General features: G+C 46.6%; 1 protein-coding gene across 2 annotated transcripts in view; it reads right to left on the reverse strand.

Moving 5' to 3' along the window:
* LOC144822139 (uncharacterized) overlaps positions 1-22999 on the reverse strand; it is a 71608-nt gene that overhangs the window by 33938 nt on the left and 14671 nt on the right. For both annotated transcript variants that reach the window (XM_078679287.1, XM_078679286.1), the window contains exon 2: positions 9164-9290. In XM_078679287.1, coding sequence (XP_078535413.1) covers positions 9164-9290 — 127 coding nt within the window. The remainder of the gene's footprint in view (positions 1-9163; positions 9291-22999) is intronic.

Consider the following 22999-nt stretch of genomic DNA (forward strand, 5'->3'; position numbering starts at 1 on the left):
TACACAGCTCAAATGGAAATTTACCTGTAGTGGAATGTAGTGTGAGTCTATGAAACTTCAAGTTGTCCATGACCTCCAACACTTGTCCACTTCCCAAAAGCTTTTGCTCTTTGTTCAGTTTCATTCAATGTCATATTAAATCTTCCCTTCATGCCACTTGGCATATGCCCCTTGTTGCTAGAAAAAAGAAATACCCTTCCATTTCTCTGGACTGCAACAGAATCGTACTGAACGCGTTCTTGCTTTAAAAAAAAATAATGCTCTCTCTCTCTCTCTTGACATCAACTAAATCGCATTGTCCATCAGAATGGTGATATGTAATTCTTCTATTCTGAATACTTCCTTTAAGAAATGTATGACATATGTTTCTGCATTATTCACTCGTTATACTTCCAGCCACCTACAAAACTTATCAATCAGAACAATTCTGGTTTTTATAGTGGCAGACGCATATAATGACCTAGGATTTCCAAGGCGATATCGTTCCACTGTCCTGGCAGATTTTTAACTGTCATGGGTTGTAGCGTACACTTCACAATATAATCACTTCCAAATATTCAAAGCAGTCTCATGATCGGCTCAGTCACCAGATCCATCCCTGGCCAACAACAAGCATCTATTAACCTCTCCTTCATTTACGAAATTCGCAAATTACACTCATTGGCATGATCCACCAGACACTTTCTCAACATTTTGGAGACACTGGTCTCATGCCATGAAAAAAATAAATCAAGCCTTCTTTATCCCATAGCTAATCTTTTTTTAACAGTCCTCACCATCACCCACCTTTTATTTTCTTATTTACCTCCTGCTAAACCTGATCATTAACCATTTCCTTTCTCCACTCTTTCCCTTCTAAATTCTCTTCCACCTCATTACACAAATCACCTCAAGCTATGCTACTACCAACCAATCTTAAAAAATAGTCAATCCAGTTCTTTGCCCTTTGTATGTATACCATTTCAAACTTAAAGGCTTGCATTGCAACCACTCAGTTACATATTATACTAGACATTACGTCAAAAACTTCGGAAACATTTAAAACACTCCTTTAAAGGTTTATGATTGTTTTGAGTTTCAGAGATTGCCTCTGATCAGTTTGGGACATTCTCCAGATACTGTCTGATCTCTACAATTCCTCCTACCATCTTGATCCCAATTAGACTCAACTTTTTTCTTTAATAACTCTCAAATTCCTGGTCTTCTCAAAGTTGGGAATAAACTGGTTATATAATTCCACAATTCTTAAAAACCTAATTAATTCATCTTTGACTTTGTTGTCTGGAAATGGCATATCTGTTATGAAACTCTTCAGTTTCTCCTTAGATTCAACATCTTTGCCTGTGATGTTGTACTCTAGATACTCAATCTAACTCAATTTGAGCTTTTGTTGCTCTGCTTTTAAGGTCAGGCCACTCACACAATTTTTGAAGAATGCTGTTTAATCTCTGATTGTGCCTCGTTCGGTCACAAACACACACAAACAAAACAACTGGATATATCTTAAAACAAGGCTTTGAAAAAATATTGTTTTCATCATTGCCTGGAATACCAATGTTGCACAAATTAGGACGAATGGCATCCTCATGAACCTAACAATGCCGAAAAGCTTAATGAAGACTTTTAGACCTTGGGGAACTGTTTTGTATTTTTTCCTAGTGGTAGGCAGGCACTAAATCAAGCATTGAAAACATCTTTGGTGCTCTTCGCAGTTTACTTTGATTTTTGGAAAAGGGTGGCAATCCACTACAACACACTTATTTAGCTCTCAAAGATCGATGCACAATCTTGCCTTACAATTGGCCAGCCTTCTAAGTTACCACTACCGGTGCAAGGCATTCTGTTGCTTCAGCTTCCTCTATAATTGTGTTCACTTTCAATTTTTCCAACTCTAATCACCTCACTTACAAGAAGGTCTACAGATCTCAGCTTACTAACCTAGTGTTGTGATCTCTCTTTCGACTTGATCAAGGGCATATAACCTTATTCCCCATGCCCCCCATCCAGACCTTCAAGGTCCTTCTTAAAACGAACAGGAAATTCCTCCTCATATATAGTATTTTTACAGTCAGGGTATTTACATCTACCATCTCTCTCAGTCCTACTGCTTGTTCGGAGTTGAGACTGAGACACTTCTAGGTCCTTTTGATCCAACCAACTGATAACTGAATCGCTTTTTATGGATGCATACATTTTCACAGAAGCATAACTCCCATTGTGCTCAATTTACCCTATAAAGTATCCTTGAGTGGTTAACCTACGTATACTTTGTGATCAATATCAGGTTTAAACAGTTTTATTTTATCTTTTATCTTTTTTCTCATACATCTTTCTTAGAATTTGGTACTAGTTTAAGCACCTAAACAAACAGATTCCAAGGCTGACCTGGTCTGTATGTTTCGCGTGAAATCTGATGCCATTTGTTGTCTGGAGGTGCATGTTGCAGCATCTCTATGTGATTGTCACCATATTTGTGCCTTGAAAGGCACAAATTTTACTGTTTTACTTGAAAATCCCTAATATGCACATCATCAATTGGACCATTCTCACCTTTTCCTACCACCTGCAACACAACTTAACACATTTCTCCACTTTTACTTCCTCACTTTCTCTAAATGTTTTCTACTTCAACAAAATGTTGATTATTGTGCTTTTTGCCCACAATCCTTACCCAATCCTTCCACTGCAGACAATCGTTGTTGTTGATCAAATGATCCTGTAACCCACAGCTCTAACATTTCCCTTGAAATGTAGCCTGTTCTCCTTGTTCACTTTGGGATTGCCCACTTTCACCTTTTCTCCCAGACCACTGTCTTTCTAAATTTCCTTCACACATGCCATATAACGTGCAAACATTCTTTGCTTATAAACAACACGTCTTTCTGTGAATGATCATGCTGCTGCCATAATTAATATTTGGTGTATTTTATATTGTACCTCAATATGGACTGGAATGTCAGTCATTCTCCCAGGCTGCTACCATAATTGCAATAGGCAGCTAGATTCCCGAGACTAATGACATAGTTTTCAAATCATTCACCGCTCCTTTGCATTCTATCCAAAGTGACACAGTTCTAAGAAATAATTCATCTTGAGAGGGACTGCAAAGCTAGGTTACTAATATAAATATCATATTCAATAAGACCAGGGGCATCTTCCGATGGCATTTAAGGTAAATATCCAAACCCTCTGGGTCCAAAAGGCTGAGGCAGCACATTTAAAAAATAAGCTTTCCATCTGACACTCAGAAATGTTCCAAAGAACTTTATCCACTTTCGCCAATGAAGTACGTCACCTTTGGCTGTTTAGGAAAAATGGAGACACACTTACATTATTCATGCATTCTAAAATATTTATTAAAAAAATTAGGGGAAAACTATAGTAAAATCAGGGCCACTGCATTTATGCGATTGCCCGGCCGCGACGATTTTGCATAATTATAGATTTGCCACTTAATTTATTTTGAATTGAATTTTAAAATATTTATAGAGCGCTCTTTTACCAGAATCGGTTTCATGGCGCAGAGCAGCAGAAGGCCAGGGGAAACAGGGAAGAAGGCTAAGCAGCTGCAGATCTGGAAAACAAAAAGGTCTTAAGATGCTTGCGGAATTCCAGGTAGGAAGGAGACGTCCTAAGAGTAAGCGGGAGTGAATTCCAAAAGGACGGAGCCAGTATTGCAAATCTGGCCCCACCGGACTTCTGTTTTCTGAAGCGAGGGACGGACAGAAGAGCCAAATGAGTGGAACGAAGTTCTCGTGAAGGAAGATAGGGGGAAATGGCTTTGCATAGAAAAGCGGGGGCGGTTCCTGATTTAGCCTGGTAGGTAATACATCCAAGCTTGAAAAGGGCCCTCTCCCTCACTGGGAGCCAATGGAGGGACTGCAGCAAGGGGGTCGTGTGGTTGAACCTGGGGAGTCCGTAAATCAGGCGAGCCGCCTGATTTTGAATCAATTGGAGCCGACGAAACAGGTAAGCCGGGGCACCGTTATAAATAACATTCCCGTAGTCGAGGCGCGAGAGCACCATGGCCATGAGGATGAGTTTAAGTGCAGCGGCTGAAAAAAAACGAGAGACCCTCCGGATGATCCGAAGGGAAAAAAAACATGCAGACACAACTGCATTGGTCTGCGTGTGAAGGGTGAGCATGGGATTGATGAAAATGCCCAGGGTTTTGACCTTAGAAACAGGAAGAGGGGGGGGGGCCAAGGGCAGAGGGCCAGAAGGAAGGAGACCAAGGACTGCAACCACCCCCCGTCAGGACCAATTCGGTCTTGTCCGGGTTTAACTTGAGGTGGTTGCAGTTCATCCACCCTTGGATAAAGAGCATAACCTTCTGAAAGTTAGAAGCCGAGGATGGGGAAGAGGAGAGGTTGAAAACAAGTTGGAGGTCATCGGCGTAATTAAACACCGAGACCTCCATCTGCTGCAAAGAAAAAATGAGGGGTGAAATGTATAAATTAAAAAGCAAGGGAGACAGGGAAGAGCCTTGGGGGACTCCACATGTCACCCTCTTAAAAGGAGCGGTGAAGTTGGCAAGATGGACAGCCTGTTCCCTGTCCGTCAAGAACGAACGGAGCCAGGCATAGGCCGTGCCCCAATGCCCGCCGCTTCGACACGGGTCAGCAAGATGTCATGATCCACCGTGTCGAATGCGGCGGACAGATCTAACAGGACCAAAGCCTGTGGTCGGCCAATATCAATACCCTCCCTTAGTTGGTCCATTACCGACACAACTACCTTCTCGGTAGAGTGCAGCGGGCGGAAGCCCGCCTGGCGGGCGGCAAGGCAGCCCGTGGATTCCACAAAGGAACTCAGGGACCTGGTGATATGAGCCTCTGAGACCTTTGCGAGATATGGAAGGAGGGAGATCGGGCGATAGTTGGCGGGCACAGAAGGATCGAGGCCAGGCTTTTTCAGGATAGGGATGATGGCTGCCGACTTATGAGCAATGATTAATCCATCATCTGCCTCATTATCTGCAGATTTTAACAAAACAATTATTTTGTTTCTAGCTCAAATGGTTCAAAAGTTACAAAATGTTTATGCACAGTGGAAGGTCCTTCACTAAGCTGAACTGGTCACCTTTCTGTTACTTATTTCTATATTTGGGTATTAAACTAGTACTAATGAGGTGCAACCAATGCCCAGACAGTGCTACAAGTGAAAAGTTTACGAAATAATGAAGTAATACTACTACAAAATGTGCTACATTCTACAGCATATATGTTGCATAATTTACTCATCCCTGCCGCATAATTATCCCCTCTCATGCCACATAATTCCTGTGCCCAAGACTAAAGTACAAATCGATTACTTCTAGGTGCCAGGTACAGTGAAAAAAAAATCCAAAAGGTTTTGCCTTTGGTTAGAGGTTTTTCTGCTTCTCCAGTGTATAGGAAGTTCAGCCACAATCAAATGTCAATTTGTCATGCATTTCACCATATGGAATTCAATGTGCAAAATTTCTGGTCACCCCAACAACAAATGTTTTACTTTGGGACGAGAACAAATCCAGTACTGCTCCATCTCGTTAGACCAAGGAAGCACATAGACATTAAGTTTGCCCCGATTATAGGTGTAAATGAGAGCATTCTAAAGTAAGACAGAGCCCAGGCAACACGGCAGCAAGGTGAACAATTTGAGTGCTAGCCTGTAGTCATATTCAATTTAAACAGGTAGCAGCATTTTACATATCTTATAGCAGTGGCACTGATATGCCAGCACCACACCAGGAATCTTGCTACCGCATTCTGCACATGTTAATGGTTAGTTTTTATGGCCAATGTGAAAGAATTTATTCTGTACCAAAATGGTAGTGAAATCTTAATACAAAACAATAAAAATACCAAACAGAATTGAAAAAAGAGAGTAAAATCTAATAAACAAAAGAACACTAAGATGACAAATATAATAAGGGGAACCAGAGATATCAATTTTTAAAGTTTTAAGTAGATATAGCACCAAAAGCACAAAGTGACAATGATAGTCAATGGTTGCAGTAGACCGGGACCTAGGCGCAACCTGTTGCTGACCGTGATAAACACTGGTATGGTACAACAATCTGGTTCATCCTGGTCAAAGATTTTACCTTCTGACTTGGTCATTTAAGTGCCAATCCACCAGCGAAGTACACTGCTAAGGCCCCCAGGACATTAGGGGAGACACTTAAAGACTCAGAGTTTCAGGCAGAGGCCAACAGTAATTTGAGGCTTTTATTGTACCCACAACAAAGACAGAGGCAGAAGTGTGGTAGGATAAATGCAGGGTTCTTTAGCAAACAAACAGTGGATCTAGAATAATTGTCTTGGCATTCTGTTCTCTTACCTTTAAGTGTGCCCCAAGTGCTATGTGTGAACCCAGTAGACCTGTCAAGTAGGATTTGACAATGTAGTGTCAAAATATAATGCCCACAATCCTCAGCCTACATATTCTGTGTGGTTCTGAGGAGTTCTCTGCTCATTTAGGCCAGCCTATTGTTTACTCCTGAGCGGCATTTCACACTAATACACACCTGTTCAAGGCTGGGAGCTATCAGAGCGATATGTTAAATAGCCTTCTCACAGTCCAGACAGGAACAGGGCAACTTTCTAAAAGTTATTTTCCTTAAAATTTTTAAAACTTTGAATTTACCATTGAATTCGATTTTTAATTACTACTAAAAATGGTTGTGACTTTTTAGTTTAGCTGGTCCCGTTTCTGAAATGCAGTATTAGTATTTACTACTGGTCCCCATCGTTTTTCTATGGCATACCAAGCCTTCCTAGAGTAAAAATAGCTTTTGGGGTATAGTCATAGTAAAGACATGCTAACTCTAAATTTCTATGAGTCCTAATTTTAAATACCACGCACCCTGCATTGTGGGCTACAAGGCCTACGTAGGGGTGACTTATTCATATTTAAAAGAACGTTTTTTACCAGTAAAAAGGGGTTTGCTTTGATGCTTCCCAATGTTACAGTCAGGCTACAGTGGTAGGCCTGAAGTCATGTTTGCACAGCCACTGTAGTGGATGGCACAATAGATGTTGCAGTCCACTATTGGGATTTAACTTCCAGGTTCTGGGTACACCTTGCACCATACACTAGGGACTTAGAGTTAAGTAAAATTTAACAATTAGACAAATGTCCATTTGATTATGGCAAAAGGAAGAACACAAGCACTTTAGTGCTGTATAGCAGGGGTAAAGGGCACACAATTATAAAGCCAGCAAAAAAATACATTAGAGCAAAAGGCAAAGAAATCCGTGGTGACCACGAAGATAAGGCAGTTTTCACACACTGTGGTAATGTCTCACTTGCTCATTACTACAACCTGCAGTATGTGAATTTGTGGGTGCACAATTACAGCATCAAGGTAGCACCTTACTTGGGGTAATAGCTTATGTCTGTTTCCATTGTTTTTAAAATATGTACTATATGCTTGAAATGCTACTGAAGTAAAACAGTAAGTCTAAAATACCAATCTTTCTCACAGCTTATCATATCAAATTGCAACCCCCTCCACCACTTTTTGCACACAGAGGTGTCTATTTAGAACACACATTTGTAAGGAGGACCGGAATCTCTACAATACTACAATAACCTAGGTCTTGGAGTTCTATAAAGATTCTCACACTTTATCATATAGGCTTTCAAGTTCACTGTACTGGACTACTATAAATCTTTCTGCCTAAACTGTGATTAAGTCAGAGGATATGAAGGTGGGAATTTGTCATTGTTGGACAAATCAAGATTTGGACTCCTACACCGTTTGTCATTTTTTCTGAACAATAAACCAGAAAAATACTTTAGTTGAGTCCATTTTTGTTTGACATTTCAAACTTGGTTCAAAAGTTGCTAATGTTTATCAAAGGTATTAGGCATCAATCTAAACCCTGTCTGAGTGGAAAGTTAATTATGGTTATGTTCCTCAGCTAAATATGAATATGAACAACGGTGCATTCAAAGTGAGCCAAAGGAAACATCATAGGGACTTGCATTAGATACTAACATAAATCTACGACCAATCAAAGCAATTGGTAGCATTTAGGAGTGTTTGCAGAAAACAGATCAATATAAATTACTCCTTTGTGAGAGTGAAAACAGCACAATGGATATGGAGGCAAGGGAAAAGTGACATTAGGAGAATTATTTTCAGTTGCTTTAAATCTAACGTAGATTGCAGAACACTCACATAGATCACAAACAGCTGTCCATCTACCCCTATCTAAAGCGCAGATCACCTTCTATTTCCATTGCTCTTTTAATGGCCAAAGCTCTATCCATCAGAATGCCTCTCTTTCATGATCACTTTGTTGCTGCCAATTCTTGTGCTGCCTTTTGTTTATTTGGTGATACCTATTTACTTGTGATACCTCTGTATTTGTGCTGCACCTTAGGTTTGTGACATGGTCACCTCTTCCTCCTCCTACTGCTGCTCAGCTCTCATTCCTTGCCCCGAGTCTTATATCAGAACAGCACATTCATTATTCTGTGTGCACACTTGCATCGTGCTGCCCTCTCCACTAATTAAATAACTATTCTTCTATTCTTATTACTTTCCAATTCGAACTTTGACCAACACTTGAGTTAGAGGGGAATGCATTTTTCAAGTAATACTGATTGCAGTACAGAACTAGAGGCAGTAAAGTGACCATATCTCTAGCAGTGCTAAACATATCCGGTACATAGTGCTGGAGTAGCGCTGGAAGAGTGGGCACAGTATTTGTTGGCAGCAGGAGTGATCCGTCTGAATAGGCGGATCAATATTTACCCTTAATGACGCCATACTCTACACCCTCTTCTTCCCGAAAGACCCTTACCAGTGTCATATCCAACACAAACCTTTTTACTTTGTGTCAGTTTCTGCCACTAAAGGTATGGGATAGGTGTTTAAGTAAAAGGCTAGCTCTTAGTTATTCCTTACACTCCCTAAACTTCACATCTTAAATATTTAGCCGGTGGTAAGCTGTCGCTTACACTAATGTCCAAAGATGGAGAGACAATTTCATGTACAACAAGCAAGAATTTCGTTTTCTGTGAGAATGGAAAGACCTACAACATAATTTGATTTATTATTCAAATGGACTCAAAAACATTAAATGAAAAATATTAGTCAAAACAACAGCAATCGGGATGGGTGTTTAATACTTTTTAAAACCCTAAACAATAAGCAATTTTACGTTACCCAATGAGTACAAGGCCTGGTGAATTTCCTTCATTACATTCTCATAAAGTTCCTTTTGCCATCTGTGCAAAAGCTTCCACTCCTCACAGGAGAAACAGGCAGCGACATCAACAAATGTGACTGGTGTCTGCAAAAAAAGTGTTAAATCACAGATCAGCAAATCCACACAAAATATTGTGAGGTCCATATACATATATCTTTGCCCTGACCAGTGATTCCTGCTCCACGTTACACCCACCGGGAAACAGTGCTTTCTGGGAAATGTAGTACACCTTGGACTTCTTTGGGTGTACGAAGATGCGATCTGGGGTGGGAACTTACCGTCTAATGATGACAAGGCAGGACACTTCAAAAGACGAGGGTGGAGTTCAATCGTGGTTGTAGCAGCATCTGAGGAAGGCTATTTTTGCCGAAATGCATCATCCTGTGTGGTCTTAATAAATGGCTTCCTAATGGTTTCTCCGAGTGGCCTTTCTCCTTTTCCAACCGGAGGGGTGTTTTGTTTTGATATATACATATATATATATATATATATATATATATATATATATATATATACACTCACACACACACACACATATACAAATGTGTGTGTGATGTGTGGTGGCCTACTGTTTTGCGCCCAGCCCCTTAGCCCAAAAAAAAAAAAAGAAGTGAAGAATTTGGGTTTCTGGATCGAGGACTCCCTCTTCATGAAAGACTAGGGCACTGCGATATGTGGAAGTTGTTTGGGGTTTTTATGTTTACTTTGTAAAATATTTAACCCAATTACGAGTTACTGCCGCAAAACTATAGTCCAAGCACTCATAAGTCGGCTTAATTATGGTAATGCTTTATAAAGGGATGATTATCTTTTCACCTGCTTGCAAACAATTAAAACCATGGCAGCACGTTTTATCTGTAACCTTCCTGCTAGGTACTCCACATTGGCTGTCTGAACTCTTCACTGGCTGCCCATGTGCAAGAGAGCCGTTTTCAAATCGCTCAAGTGCATCAGACAGTTTGTTCTATCGGTCCAGTGGTTCTGAGAAAAATAATCTGTCTGTAAATGCCACTTAGAGCTCTCAAATCAGCAAACCAGGCCATCAGAGTATGGAGTGGAGTGATGTACTGTGAAGTGTGTTAGAGTGGAGTGGGGTACAGTGGAGTGGCGCACAGTGGCAGAGTGGAATGACATAGCATGGAATAGCGTACAGTGAAGTGGGTTAGAGTGGAATAACGTGATGTGGCGTAGAGTAGAGTTATATACAGTGGAATAGAGTAAAGCGGATTAGCATACAATGGGGTGGCTTACAGTGGAGTGGCATACAGTGAAATAGTGTGCAGTAGAGTGGTGTACTACGAAATAGCGTTGATTGTAGTACCAAAGATTGGAGCGGCATACAACGGAGTGACGCAGACTGTAGTGGCATGAAGTGGAATAATGTAGAGTGGCATGGAGTGCTATAGGAGGGACAGCATAGAGTGGAGTGACGTACAGTGTAGTTGCATATAGTGGAATAGCGTGGAGTGAGGTACACTGTAGTGGTGTACAGTGTATTGGCATACAGTGGATTGGCATAGAGTGGAATAGTGTGGAGTGGAGTGCCATAGAGTGAAGTGCGGTACAGTACAGTGGCATAGAGTAGAGTGGAATAGTTTAGAGCGGATTAGCATACAGTGAAATAACGAAGAGTGGGGTGAGGTCCAGTGTAGTGGAGTAGAATAGCTTAGAGTGGAGTGCGTACAACTACCCCTTCTATCCGAATCTGCTGGTAGAAAGGTAGTGCAGGCCAACTCTCAACTATGGGAACGCTCTGTACCCCAGTCTCCCAGACTCCCAGACTATCTCCTGAAAAGACTACAGGTGGTGCAGAACGCGGCGGCAAGACTCTTACTTAGTCTCCCACCTAGGTCCCATACGACCACCCCACCCCACCTCCTTCATTGGCTCCTGGTAAAAACCAGGGGGGTCTTTGAGGCCATAGATCTTATGCATAAGGCCCTGCACGGTACGGGCGCGTCCTATCTCAGCAATAGGATCATCGCATACATACCTGCACGCACCCTTCGCTCTTCCTCGGCGTACCTGTCAAGGGTGCCCCGCATTAGCCACCTCACAATAAGTGGGAGATCGTTTCACATCGGGCAGCTCTCTTTTGGAATAGACTCCCATTAGACCTTTGGCTAATGCGCAACCTGGATATGTTCAAGAGGAAATTAAAAACCTGCCACTTTAACAGTTAACCCAGTTGCCTGTCGGTTCCCCCTCTGCCTAGCGCCGGGACACTATGCGCTCTACAAAATAATATAACAATGGGGTTGCATACAGTGGAGTGATGTGGTGTAGAGTGGAATAGTGTTGAGTGAAGTGGCATGCAGTGGAATGATGTAGAGTGGAGTGGCATATAATGGAACAGCGTACACTGTAGTGCCGTAGAGTGTTGTAGAGTAGAGTGGAGAGGAACAGCATAGACTGGAGTGGCAGAACGCGCAGTAGGAATTGAGTGATATAGAAATGAGTGGCGCACAGTTGATGAGCATACAATGGAATAGCATAGAGTTGAGTGACAGAGGGGAATGCCCTAGAGTGGAGTGGCACACCGTGGAGTGGCATACAGTGGAGTAGTGTAGAGTATAGTGGGTTGGGGCAGAGTGGAGTGGCATAGAGTGGAGTGACAAAGTCGAATAGCATAGAGAGTAGTGACGTACAGTGGAGTGGCGTAGAATGAAGTGGCACATAGTGGACAGCGTACAGTCGAAAGTCGTACAGTGGAATAGAGGGGAGTGGAGTACAGCGGAGTAGCATAGACTGGAGTGGGGTAGAGTGGAATAGCATAGAGTGTGGTGGCTTAGAGTGGAGTTGCATACAGTGGAATAGAGTGGAGGTGAGAGCGGTGGGATGGAGTGGGGGTACAGTGGATCAGTGTAGAGCAGAGTGGCATATATTGGAGTGGCATAGAGTGGTGTGTGGTACTTTAAAGTAGGCAAACTGATGTTGATGTAATGTGGCAGGAAGGTGTAACTGGTAATTTTTGGTAGTAGGTGAAAACAGTTCAAGTAGTGTTAAAGTTATAAGTCTCAAAATACTATAATGTAGAGATCGGTCAGACGTAGCATGGTGAGGGCGGGGGTGGAGGGGAGTGAAAGCAAAAAGCACACACCTGGTTTATTTCAATTTCTTTTTGTATTTAATGTAGTTATAGTTGCTGCTTTTTGCCTCTTCCTGTCCAGATATGATAGTATATCAACTCCCAAGATCACAGTTCTCCCCTTGGGATGTACCATGTATACTGTCAGTGGGGCTTTCAAATGATGTATTGTGATTATTATGTGCTGGGCATGATATGACAACGCATGGTTTCCCTACTATTATTGGTCAATAGCTAAAGTGAAGTTAATATGGACTATGTACTTGTTAAAACCAATAAAAATATTTGCAAAAAAGGTGTCTCAAAATAATTTGTTATATATTGTGCCACAGTAACTTCATGGTATACAGCGGTGCATGGCGATGACAAGCCAGTACATGATTGGCTAATGGGTGTCTTTTCAAAATGTAAAAGCAGCCATTTTCAGCACACTTTGGTTCTGGGTTAGGTCCTTTGGTAGGGAAAAATAAAACTTACCATTTACCTATATCTATTACCACTTATTCAATGCTGTAATAAGTAGTTAAATGTATTTAGATTTGTCTACATGTATTTTAAAAACCCTTTACAGAGAGTCACGCTAGTACCTACAAATTACAGTAGGAGTTAAAGGAAAAATAAAATTAAAATAAAAAAATATACTGTTGCACACTATATTAGTGAAATATAGTGTTGAACAGTGAATTTATAATTTTTTTATCCAATTGTTTTTTTTTTTTTAAGTAGCACGGTAATTTGAAGGTATTATGATGGTACCCTGTAGACTTTTTTGTAAATAATTTAATATATTAAAAAAATGAAAATACACTGTAGCGCACTATATTTGTGAAATAGAGTAGTAACATGTATTTTAATTTTTTTTTACATATGTATTTTTTTTTTACATATCACAGTATAAAAAGAAACTTATAAATGACTTTCCAAACCCATTCCAATATTAATAAAGTGGTAATAGGTGGGGCAAAATATAAAATCTAATGATTTCCTATAGTAGTAGTAATAACTTTATTTCGGTCAAATGCCCATGAAAATGCAAAATGCAGATAAAATACATATTAAAATTACAAATATTGATATATACAAGTAGCAATATATAGACTTCAAGTAGGGTCCTAAATAAAGCAGCATCCTGCGGCTTAGACAAGTAGAATCCGCAAAAACCAAAACCTTTAAAGTCCTACAAGTGGGCTGAAAAGGGTCAGTCATGTTGTCTGGAGAATCCATGCCAGCAGGAGTTTTTAGAGACGTTGAGTCATACCATTGTCACATGGTCCACAATCATTTAGTTAAAATAAAAATAAAATACCGAAAAAACATCAAATGGCATAATAGTTATCTGAAATAAAACCAGAATGACTACTATAAAACATACGCTGTTCCAGGCTACACTGCAGTTGTCAAGTATCACCTCGTAGCCCATCTTCAAAACATACACATAGCAGCAGTAGGATTCAAGTTATAATTTCATCACCTGGTGGCAATAGTCTGTGGATTAAACAAATCTGGGCTGGAACGCACAACAATCTTTCATCTATCCCACTGGTGTAAAAATATTTTATTGTATGCCCTTATGGAATATATACCTTTAATCATGGAAGGTTATAGATTCCCTGCAGACAGCCCTTTTGATCTGATATCCCAAGCCCGTTGTAAGTAGTGTGCCACAACGACAACTATTGTTTCCTTCTAATCACTTTTTTAAATTCTTAGTGCCTCCCAGAAGTGCCTTACACCCTCGAGCTTGCATACTTGACTTATCCATTTCTTGTGCAACAGAGTGTATCTAGGGCAAAATAGGAGAAAGTGGTCTTCTGTTTCTTTGTCTCTGGACAGAAGGGACAAAGCGCTGGAGAGGAGCCTATTTTGTCCCATTTATAGGTGAACGATCTTAAAGGTAATGTGCCACTTTTAAACTGCACATACAGACATTTAATACAGGGGGCTAGATTCTGTCCACATAAGTTTCAAAGTTGGGTGAACATTTAAGGCTTATATATCTAAGGCCCTAACTTAGAGCACAGTTAAAATGTACTTAAAATATGGCTGCCTTAAACGTTTGACAGTCATTAGTCAATCACGTAATGCCTTCTCATTGGCAAGTGCAGTAGTACTTTCAGGAAATTTTGTAAAACTACCGCAGCCACAGATATCACTACAAAAATACTTACCTGTACCACCAAAAAGGGTCATTTGCAAACCTACTAAATTTTATGGAAATCCGCTTGTTTTGGCGCCATGCTCAATACAAAAATCTATGGAGAAGCCATTGGGAGAAGAAATGTGTTTTGTACTAGCCATCCCCCTCCCCCCCCATTTTTTTTGCCCCCCCTTGGCGAATTAGGACAAAACTTTGAATCATCTACTAATATAGAACAAACATTGGTAAACGCATTAGGGTTTCACCTTGGTAATTAATAATAATATATATATATATATATATATATATATATATATATACATATATACATATATTTTATTTAAGTTTTAGGTTGTTGAGTAGTTGTGCAATATAATTTAAAGGAACTCCACAAAACTGTTATGACTTGTTTATTGAGAAAGTCAATATATTGTGCAGTAACAGGTGGTAAGGTAATTGCCCACCAGCAGACAGTATAGAAATGGTATGCTCCTATTGTAAAGGAGGAAAAGTAAGTGGCAAGCAATGAAAAGCAAGGAAAGCAAGGGGAAAGGATGTAAGCCCCTTTTAAGATTTATATTAAATACAATAGATTTCACAAACTCAGCGTAATCGATGTTCAGGCAAAACTTAATCATAAGCACAGTGCAAGTGCTGTGCAGGGGAAACCTAGGAATTACCTTTCCTAGGGTTGCCTGAATAGGATTAAATCTACAAAACAACAATAGGAGAGGCAGCAGGGAGATTAAGGAACACTCTTAGTCCCGGGTTAAATGCAAATAAACAAGAGAAGAGAGGTTAAAGTCTCAAGAAGCCACAGAGACGGAGCGAAGCACCTGGGGGATCACACACCCTTTTTGGGTGGAAAAGAAAGCCCTCACACACCGACCTAGTCAGTGTCATACTTCATCATAGGGCCCCGCCAAAGAGGCCGAATGCCTCTTTGGTGTGCTACGACGCCAGAAGACTGCGGAGCTGGTTGTGTGAAAAGGGCGTGCTGTGAGGTTTAAAATTAAAAGTGTCTAAAGGGTATCTACAAAAATGTTTAATGGTTGATCCCTAGGACACGAATAAAAGGGTTATGTGTCTGAATTTACTGCCAAAGGTAATGGATTGGTTAATTCAGAATATAAATTAGTCAGTCAACATGTTTCAGCCTTAACAGTGGAATAAATTTACCTAGGCATTCATCAGGACAGGATTAAACCCCGGCGGTATGGACTCTCTAATCGTCCACCCTGACCTGGGGGCGTGAAAGTGAAAAAAATCAAAAAAGTGATAAAGTGCATAAAAAAGGGGGAAGAGCAGGTTGCTCATTCCAACAAGCATTTACAATGCAATGGTCTCGGCATTATTAAAGGTAGAGCTATTGGCATTGCTCATGATTTTTTTTTTTAAAATCATAAATAATGGCATTGTCATTTACATTGTCAATAGCTTAATCGTTACATAAATGGCATTGTCATTCGCCCCCTCCCCCTTCTCCCCTTTCAGAGGGCCCTATTTCCACTCTGCACTTTCATGTCCTCGAAGCTCGAATTGGCAAATAGAGTTTTCGGGTCACCCAGGAGATTTCTTGAACCCCGCCAGACACTTTCAAAGAAACTGAAACAAATCAGCGCTCAGAGAGACACAGACCCCTATGAAAGGAGCTCAGTGTAGCCATGAAAATGCGCAAAGCACTGTACTCCGTATAGTGGATTACACCGGCCAAGAGCGCCTTGAAGCCCGTCCGTGCGGTGCAGGAAGAGGACAGTGTGAGGCGGGAGAGGGAGGGGGAGGTCTGCGGGGCGGGCGGAGGGGGCTCTGCAGCTGGCCGGGCCTGCGTGCGAGGTGCGTCTGAAGTTACCGCACGCTGCTCTACCTACACACACCGACCTCCCCACACCGTGTGATACCGCACACCGACCTCCCAGCACCGTTTGATACCCTACACCGGCCTCCACCTGAAGTTACAGCGCACCTCTTCACACACCGCACTGGTCTGATGTTACCGCTCACCGACCTCCACGCACCGCAGGGGGGCTACGCGTGAACGTGCTGCGCCTGAAGTTACAGCACACCGATGTCAACTCACGGGAGGGGGACTGTGCAGCCGGCCAAGGAGGTGTGTGCACAGACTGCAATTGACGTTACAGCACACCGACCGCATCACGCCGGTCTGAAGTTACCACACAGCGATCTGCATACTCCAGAGGGGGGGGCTGTGCACCCTGCAGAGCTGTGCTGTGTGTATGCAGCTGCAACTGATGGTACCGCACTCCGACCTCCACACACCGGAGGATGGCTTAGTGTTTACATGCTGCGCCTGAAAGTTACCGGACACCGACCACCACGCACTTGACTGAAGTTGCCGCACTGTACAGGGAAAGGGGACTGTGCAGCTGGCCGGTGCAGGCGGAGATTGACATTACCGCACACAGGTCTGGAGTTACCGTACACGATCTTAAGTTACCGCTGTTAGACGGGGACCTGGAGGGTCGGCCGAGCACAGTGATCGCACAGACAGGTAACTTCCCCCCCACAGATGGACACCACACAAAGCTTATGGTAACACCTTTTATAGGCACTTCGGGTAGTAGAGTGGTACGATACAGGGCGATCAGGACACGATGATCCTCTCAATTCTAGTCTCTAGTAAGGGAAGGGGGTAGCGGGACAGTCTTGGTACCCATGGGTACGGAGGTGTAACGGTGATAGCTCACAATCCTCGAGCTCGGTGTTCGGATGGGTCAGACCGCGGCAGCGCCGGCAGGTCCCGAAGAGGTCGTAGGTGGCACGGGCCGCGGCAGCGCCAGCAGGTCCCAACGAGGATGACGGTTACAACGGGCCGCGGCAGCGCCAGCAGGTCCCACGAGAATGCAGGTTGCAACGGGCCGCGGCAGCGCCAGCAGGTCTCACGAGGATGAAGGTTACAACGGGCCGCGGCAGCGCCAGCAGGTCCCACGAGAATGCAGGTTGCAGAGGGCCGCGGCAGCGCCAGCAGGTCCCACGAGGATGAAGGTTGCAGAGGGCCGCGGCAGCGCCAGCAGGTCCCAACGAGGATGAAGGTTGCAGAGGGCCGCGGCAGCGCCAGCAGGTCCCAACGAGGATGAAGGTTGCAGAGGGCCGCGGCAGCGCCAGCAGGCAGGACAATAGTTCACAAGGCAGGGCTGTGGCAGCGCCAACAGTCCGTCAAGGATGAGTTCGTCGCGGTGTCTCTCGACTCCAGGATACAACTGCCTTCCTGTCCTGGGGCTGCCTCAGTTATAGGTCTGGCGCCCTTTGATGTCCGGACCCTCGCTCTTGGAGGTCGGGAGGTCTGGGATGAGGGAGTCCAGACACCCAGCAGGGGGGTGGAGCCAGCGCCCGAGGAGGCTGGGGGTGCTCGGCACCTGGCGGGGGAGAGCCATCGACACTTCGTACTCCCATTGACCTGCCAAGTGGGCCGTTCACCTCCTGGGTGGAGGGTGGTGCCGGGATGTCGGGGCCTGGCCAGGCCCAGGGTTGGGGTCGGGCTGAGGCCGCACGGCCACGTGGTGCCGTGTCCAAGATGGCGGCTGGGCCGGGCAATGGTGCTGACGGTGGCCCGGGCCCTGTCCTGCGGGGAGGGAGCGAGCCCTTCATGTGGCCTGTCCAACATGCGTCCCCCCCAGCTGAAGGCGGGGAGAGTCACCCATCTTCTTGGGGACTTTCCTCGTCGAGGCGGAAGAAGCGGGACAGGCCATCCGCGTTGGCGTGGTCTTGGCCGGGTCGATGTTCCACAGTGAAGTCCATCCCCTGCAGGGAGATGGACCAACGTAGTAGTTTCGGGTTTTCCCCCCGCATCTGCATGAGCCATTGCAGGGGTCGATGATCGGTCTGGACCCGGAAGTGGGTGCCGAAGAGATAAGGCCGGAGCTTTTTGAGGGCCCACACCACGGCGAAGGCCTCCCTCTCGATGGTGCTCCAGCGTCGTTCTCGGGCCAGGAGCCGTCTGCTGATGAAAGCCACTGGCTGGTCAAGTCCTTCGGTGTTCAGCTGGGAAAGGACTGCCCCAACGCCATGGTCGGAGGCATCTGTTTGGACGATAAATTCCCGGCTGTAGTCGGGGGCCTGGAGCACCGGGGCGGAGCACATGGCGGCCTTCAGCTTCTCGAAGGCCGCTTGACAGTCTGGGGTCCAGTTGACCTTCTTTGGTTGGTTTTTGGAGGTGAGTTCCGTGAGGGGCCCTACGATGCTGCCATAGTCCCTCACGAACCGTCGGTAGTAGCCTGTGAGTCCCAAGAAGGCGCGGACCTCGGTCTGGGTGATGGGGGACTGCCACGACTGGATGGCAGCGATCTTGAGTTGCAGAGGGGCCACCAGACCGCTTCCCACCTGGTGCCCGAGATAGGTCACGGACCCCTGGCCAATTTGGCATTTGCTGGCCTTGATCGTGAGGCCAGCTCGTTGGAGGGCCTGTAGCACCTCTCGGAGGTGGTGGAGGTGGTCGGACCAGTGGTGGCTGTACACAGCGATATCGTCTAGGTAGGCGGCGCTGAATCCTTCGAGTCCTGCCAGGACCCGGTTTACTAGCCGCTGAAATGTTGCTGGCGCATTCTTCATGCCGAATGGCATGACCTTGAAGTGATAGTGGCCATCAGGGGTAGAGAATGCCGATCGTTCTTGGGCCCGGGGTGTGAGACCGATCTGCCAGTAGCCCGCTGTCAGGTCGAAGATGCTGAGGTAGCGGGCAGCTCCCATGCGGTCGATTAGTTCATCTGCTCGGGGGATGGGGTGTGCGTCTGTTCTGGTGACCGCATTCAAGCCCCGGTAGTCGACGCAGAACCGGAGCTCCGGCGTGGCGCCGGGGGCGGCCGCTTTGGGGACCAGTACCACTGGGCTGGCCCAGGGGCTGTCTGAGGGCTCGATGATCCCGAGTGTGAGCATCTTGGCCACCTCCTCTTGGATGCAGGCCCGTACCCGATCTGGTACGCGGTAGGCCCGATGGCGGATAGGGGGACTGTCTCCAGTGTCCACGTCGTGTAAGCACCAGGGGGTGACCCCTGGGGTGAGGGAGAACAGGGTGGAGAACTGGAGCAGGAGGACTCGGCAGTCTTGGCGCTGTTCCAGGGTGAGGGCCTCCGAGAGTCGGACCCCGTCCACGGAGCCGTCCTTCTTCCGTGACCGTAGGAGGTCAGGAAGGGGTTCGGAGTCCTCCTCGGTTCCATTGTCGGTTGCCATCAGGAGACTGAGTTCGGAGCGTACAAAGTGGGGTTTCAGTCTATTAGCGTGGAGGACCCGGAGAGGGTTTCGGGAAGATTCCATATCGATGAGATAGGTGACAGGGCTCTTGCGCTCGATTACTTTGAAGGGCCCCGTCCATTTGTCTTGCAGGGCGCATGGTTCGGTGGGAGACATTACCCACACTTGTTGGCCGGGTTCAAATTCGATGGAGGATGCATTTTGATCGTACCACCTTTTCATGTCCTCCTGACTGGCCTCCAGGTTTGCTTTTGCCATCTCTCTGAACCTTCTGGTCTGGTTGCGGAGGTACTTGAAAACATCTGGAGTGTCCTTTAGAGGGGGCATTTCCCAGCCTTCTTTGACTAGGCTGAGCGGGCCTCGCACCGGGTGTCCATACAAGAGTTCGAAAGGGCTGAAGCCGAGGGACTTCTCGGTAGGCAAAGAGAAGGCACGGTAGTAGCACATCCCACTGGCAACGGAGGGGCTCTTCCAACCCCCCAATCATCCCTTTGAGCGTGCGGTTGAACCGCTCAACCAGTCCGTTCCCTTGAGGGTGATAGGGGGTCGTGAATCGGTAGGTGACCCCACACTGTTGCCAGAGGGACTTCATGTATTTTGAGATAAAGTTCGTACCCCTGTCGCTGACGACTTCCCGGGGGAAGCCCACTCGAGAGAAGATCCCCATCAAGGCTCGACCCACTACTGGGGCTGTTATCGTACGAAGGGGGACCGCCTCAGGATAGCGGGTAGCGTGATCCACCAGGACCAGGATGAAGCGATGTCCCTGTGCTGTTCTGGGGTCCAGGGGCCCCACAATGTCTAATCCCACCCTTTCGAACGGGGTGGTCACCACGGGGAATGGTTGTAGGGGTGCCTTGAGTTTGCGGCCGCTCTTCCCACTGGCCTGGCAGGTCGGGCAGGACCGGCAATGGTTGGATACGTCATTTCTCATTTTGGGCCAAAAAAAGTGAGTCACCAGGCGGTGGTAGGTCTTGTCTTGGCCCAGGTGCCCGGCCAGGGGGACATCATGGGCTAGGTTCAACAGGAAGTCTCTGAAGTGGAGGGGCACCACCAGCACTCGCCAGGCCCCCAGTTCTGCGATTTTCTGTTCGCTGTACAAGAGATCATTGTCCCAATAAACCCAGTGGGCCCCGGTGGTGTCTCCTTGGCTCTGGGCGAGCGCTTGCTGTCGCAATCCCTCGAGGGAGGGGCAGGTCTTTTGCTCCTGCCGGAACTGTTCCTGGGTGGGCCCCCCTTCTTGACGCCACTGAGCCAGGTCAGGAAGCTCGGGGGGCTGTGTGGACCCCTCTGGGGTGGGGTCCGGGTGGTCGGTCTGGAGGAAGTCTTCTTCTGGAGTGATCGAGGGCGGAGGTGCTGCCCATTCTGGTTCTTCTGGTCTAGGGATGGTGCGGGTGGCCATGGACCGGGTGGTTACGCACGCCCAGTCCGGGAGACCCAACATCCCCAGATGCTCTCTTCTTTCCACAGCGGCCCACGGGGAGCTCTCGAGATCGTTCCCCAGGAGGCAGTCTACGGGGGCATCGTCACGGACAGTTACTTTCAGCATGCCGGACACTCCTCCCCATTCGAAGGGGACGCAGGCCATCCGACACAGGCTCTCCGAGTTATCTGCCGATCGGACGGGGCAAAGTACGTTTGGTAGGATTTGTTCTGGGGTCACCAGGTGACAGCGGACGGCCGTCACACTGGCCCCGGTGTCACGCAGGGCCTCGGCCTTGCGCCCATTGATGCTCACCCATTGGCTGTACTTCCGAGTGTTGGCGGGCAGGGGAGTCCGCGGGACCATGTCTCTTCCTCCTAGGCATGCCAGGGTCATGGCGGCGGGTTCCCACTCGAACTGCTCCGACTCATAGGTCTCCGTGTCTTCGGAGACTTGTTCTTCTCCCAGGGCGGCGGCCGCCATCTGGCGGGGCCCGGGGGCCTGGTTCTTCGGGCAGGTCGGGTCACTGGCATAGTGGCCGACTCGCTGGCATCGATGACACGTCACGTTAGCTCGGAACCCCGGGCGCATCGGGGGGTTTCCCCGGCCTGCTGGGGCCGGGGTGGCGTTAGTGGGTGCGGCCGGGGCGGCGTCTCTGCCCCGGCCCGGGCCTCCTCCTCCTCCTCGGGGACGATGGTGACCTTGGTTGGTTCTGTTCTGCTCGTTCGGCCCACTCCGGGCCACTCGGGTGCTCTCCCACCGGTCAGCCTCGGTGGCGAGCTGCCGGGGTTCAGTCAATTTACTGTCGAGGAGGTGCTGCCTGAGCTCGACAAAGCAGTTGTTGGAGAGGTGCTCCCACACAATGAGATTGAAGAGCTGTTCGTAAGTGGTTACGTTGTTACCCTTGATCCACCCCTCGAAGGCTCGGCTGAAATAGTTCACGTATTCCAACCACGTCGTACCTGGGATCCTGGTGCAGTTGCGGAACCTCTGGCGGTACATTTCGGGTGTAAGTCCATATCGACTGAGGAGGGCGGCCTTCATGTGGTCATAGGACGTCATTTGGTGGTCCGGAAGCTGCAGCAGGGCATCACGACCCTCGTTGACGAATCTCCCCCATAGACCGGCTCCCCAGTCACTTCGAGCGACCCGGTGGGCGGTCATGGCAATCTCATAGGCCTTGAACCACTGCTGTATGTCGTGGTTCCGGTGATATTCTCGGACCACATCCTTGGGGATGTGGACCTTCTGCTCGGTAGGACCCGGGGAGTGCGGTTGCTCGGGCACCCCTAGGTTTTTGTTCAGTTTGCGCATTTCTATCTCCGCTAGTGTGCACTCGTGCTCGTATGCCAGTCTTTTTTCTTCGAGGTCTCTCTGTCTCTGTTTTTCCTCTCGCTCTTCTCTGAGCCGTAAGTGTTCTAAGTTTATTTTTTGTTCCGCCAGTTTCAATTCTCCGTCTAATCTGAGTCGTGCCAAGTCTAACTCGTGTAATCTATTTTTTTCCCGCTCTTGGATCTCTTCATGGGAGGGGCCTGTTCTCCGTTCCTCCGTCCGGGTGGTGTTGACTTCCGGGGCTGCGGGGTCCCGGGGGGTTGCGGTATTTGTCTCTGTCCAGGCCTCTAGGGCGTTTTTGAAGTCTTCTTTTGTGCTTAGCCCGGTGGTAGCAATGCCTAAGTCCATGCAAACTTGTTTGAGCTCTCGGTGGTTGTATTCTTCCAGCTTTTCCATCTGGAACTTCTCCGCCGATCCGCTCTCTTTGGTCGTCATTGTGGTTTTAGTCGTAGGGTGAGTTACTGTCTGTACGGTACGCGTTGGTTCGGATCGCGTCGCTAGCCACCAATGTTAGACGGGGACCTGGAGGGTCGGCCGAGCACAGTGATCGCACAGACAGGTAACTTCCCCCCCACAGATGGACACCACACAAATCTTATGGTAACACC

The sequence above is a fragment of the Lissotriton helveticus genome, chromosome 3_1 (genome assembly GCF_964261635.1).
Source record: "Lissotriton helveticus chromosome 3_1, aLisHel1.1, whole genome shotgun sequence".
NCBI classification, from domain to species: Eukaryota; Metazoa; Chordata; class Amphibia; order Caudata; family Salamandridae; genus Lissotriton; species Lissotriton helveticus.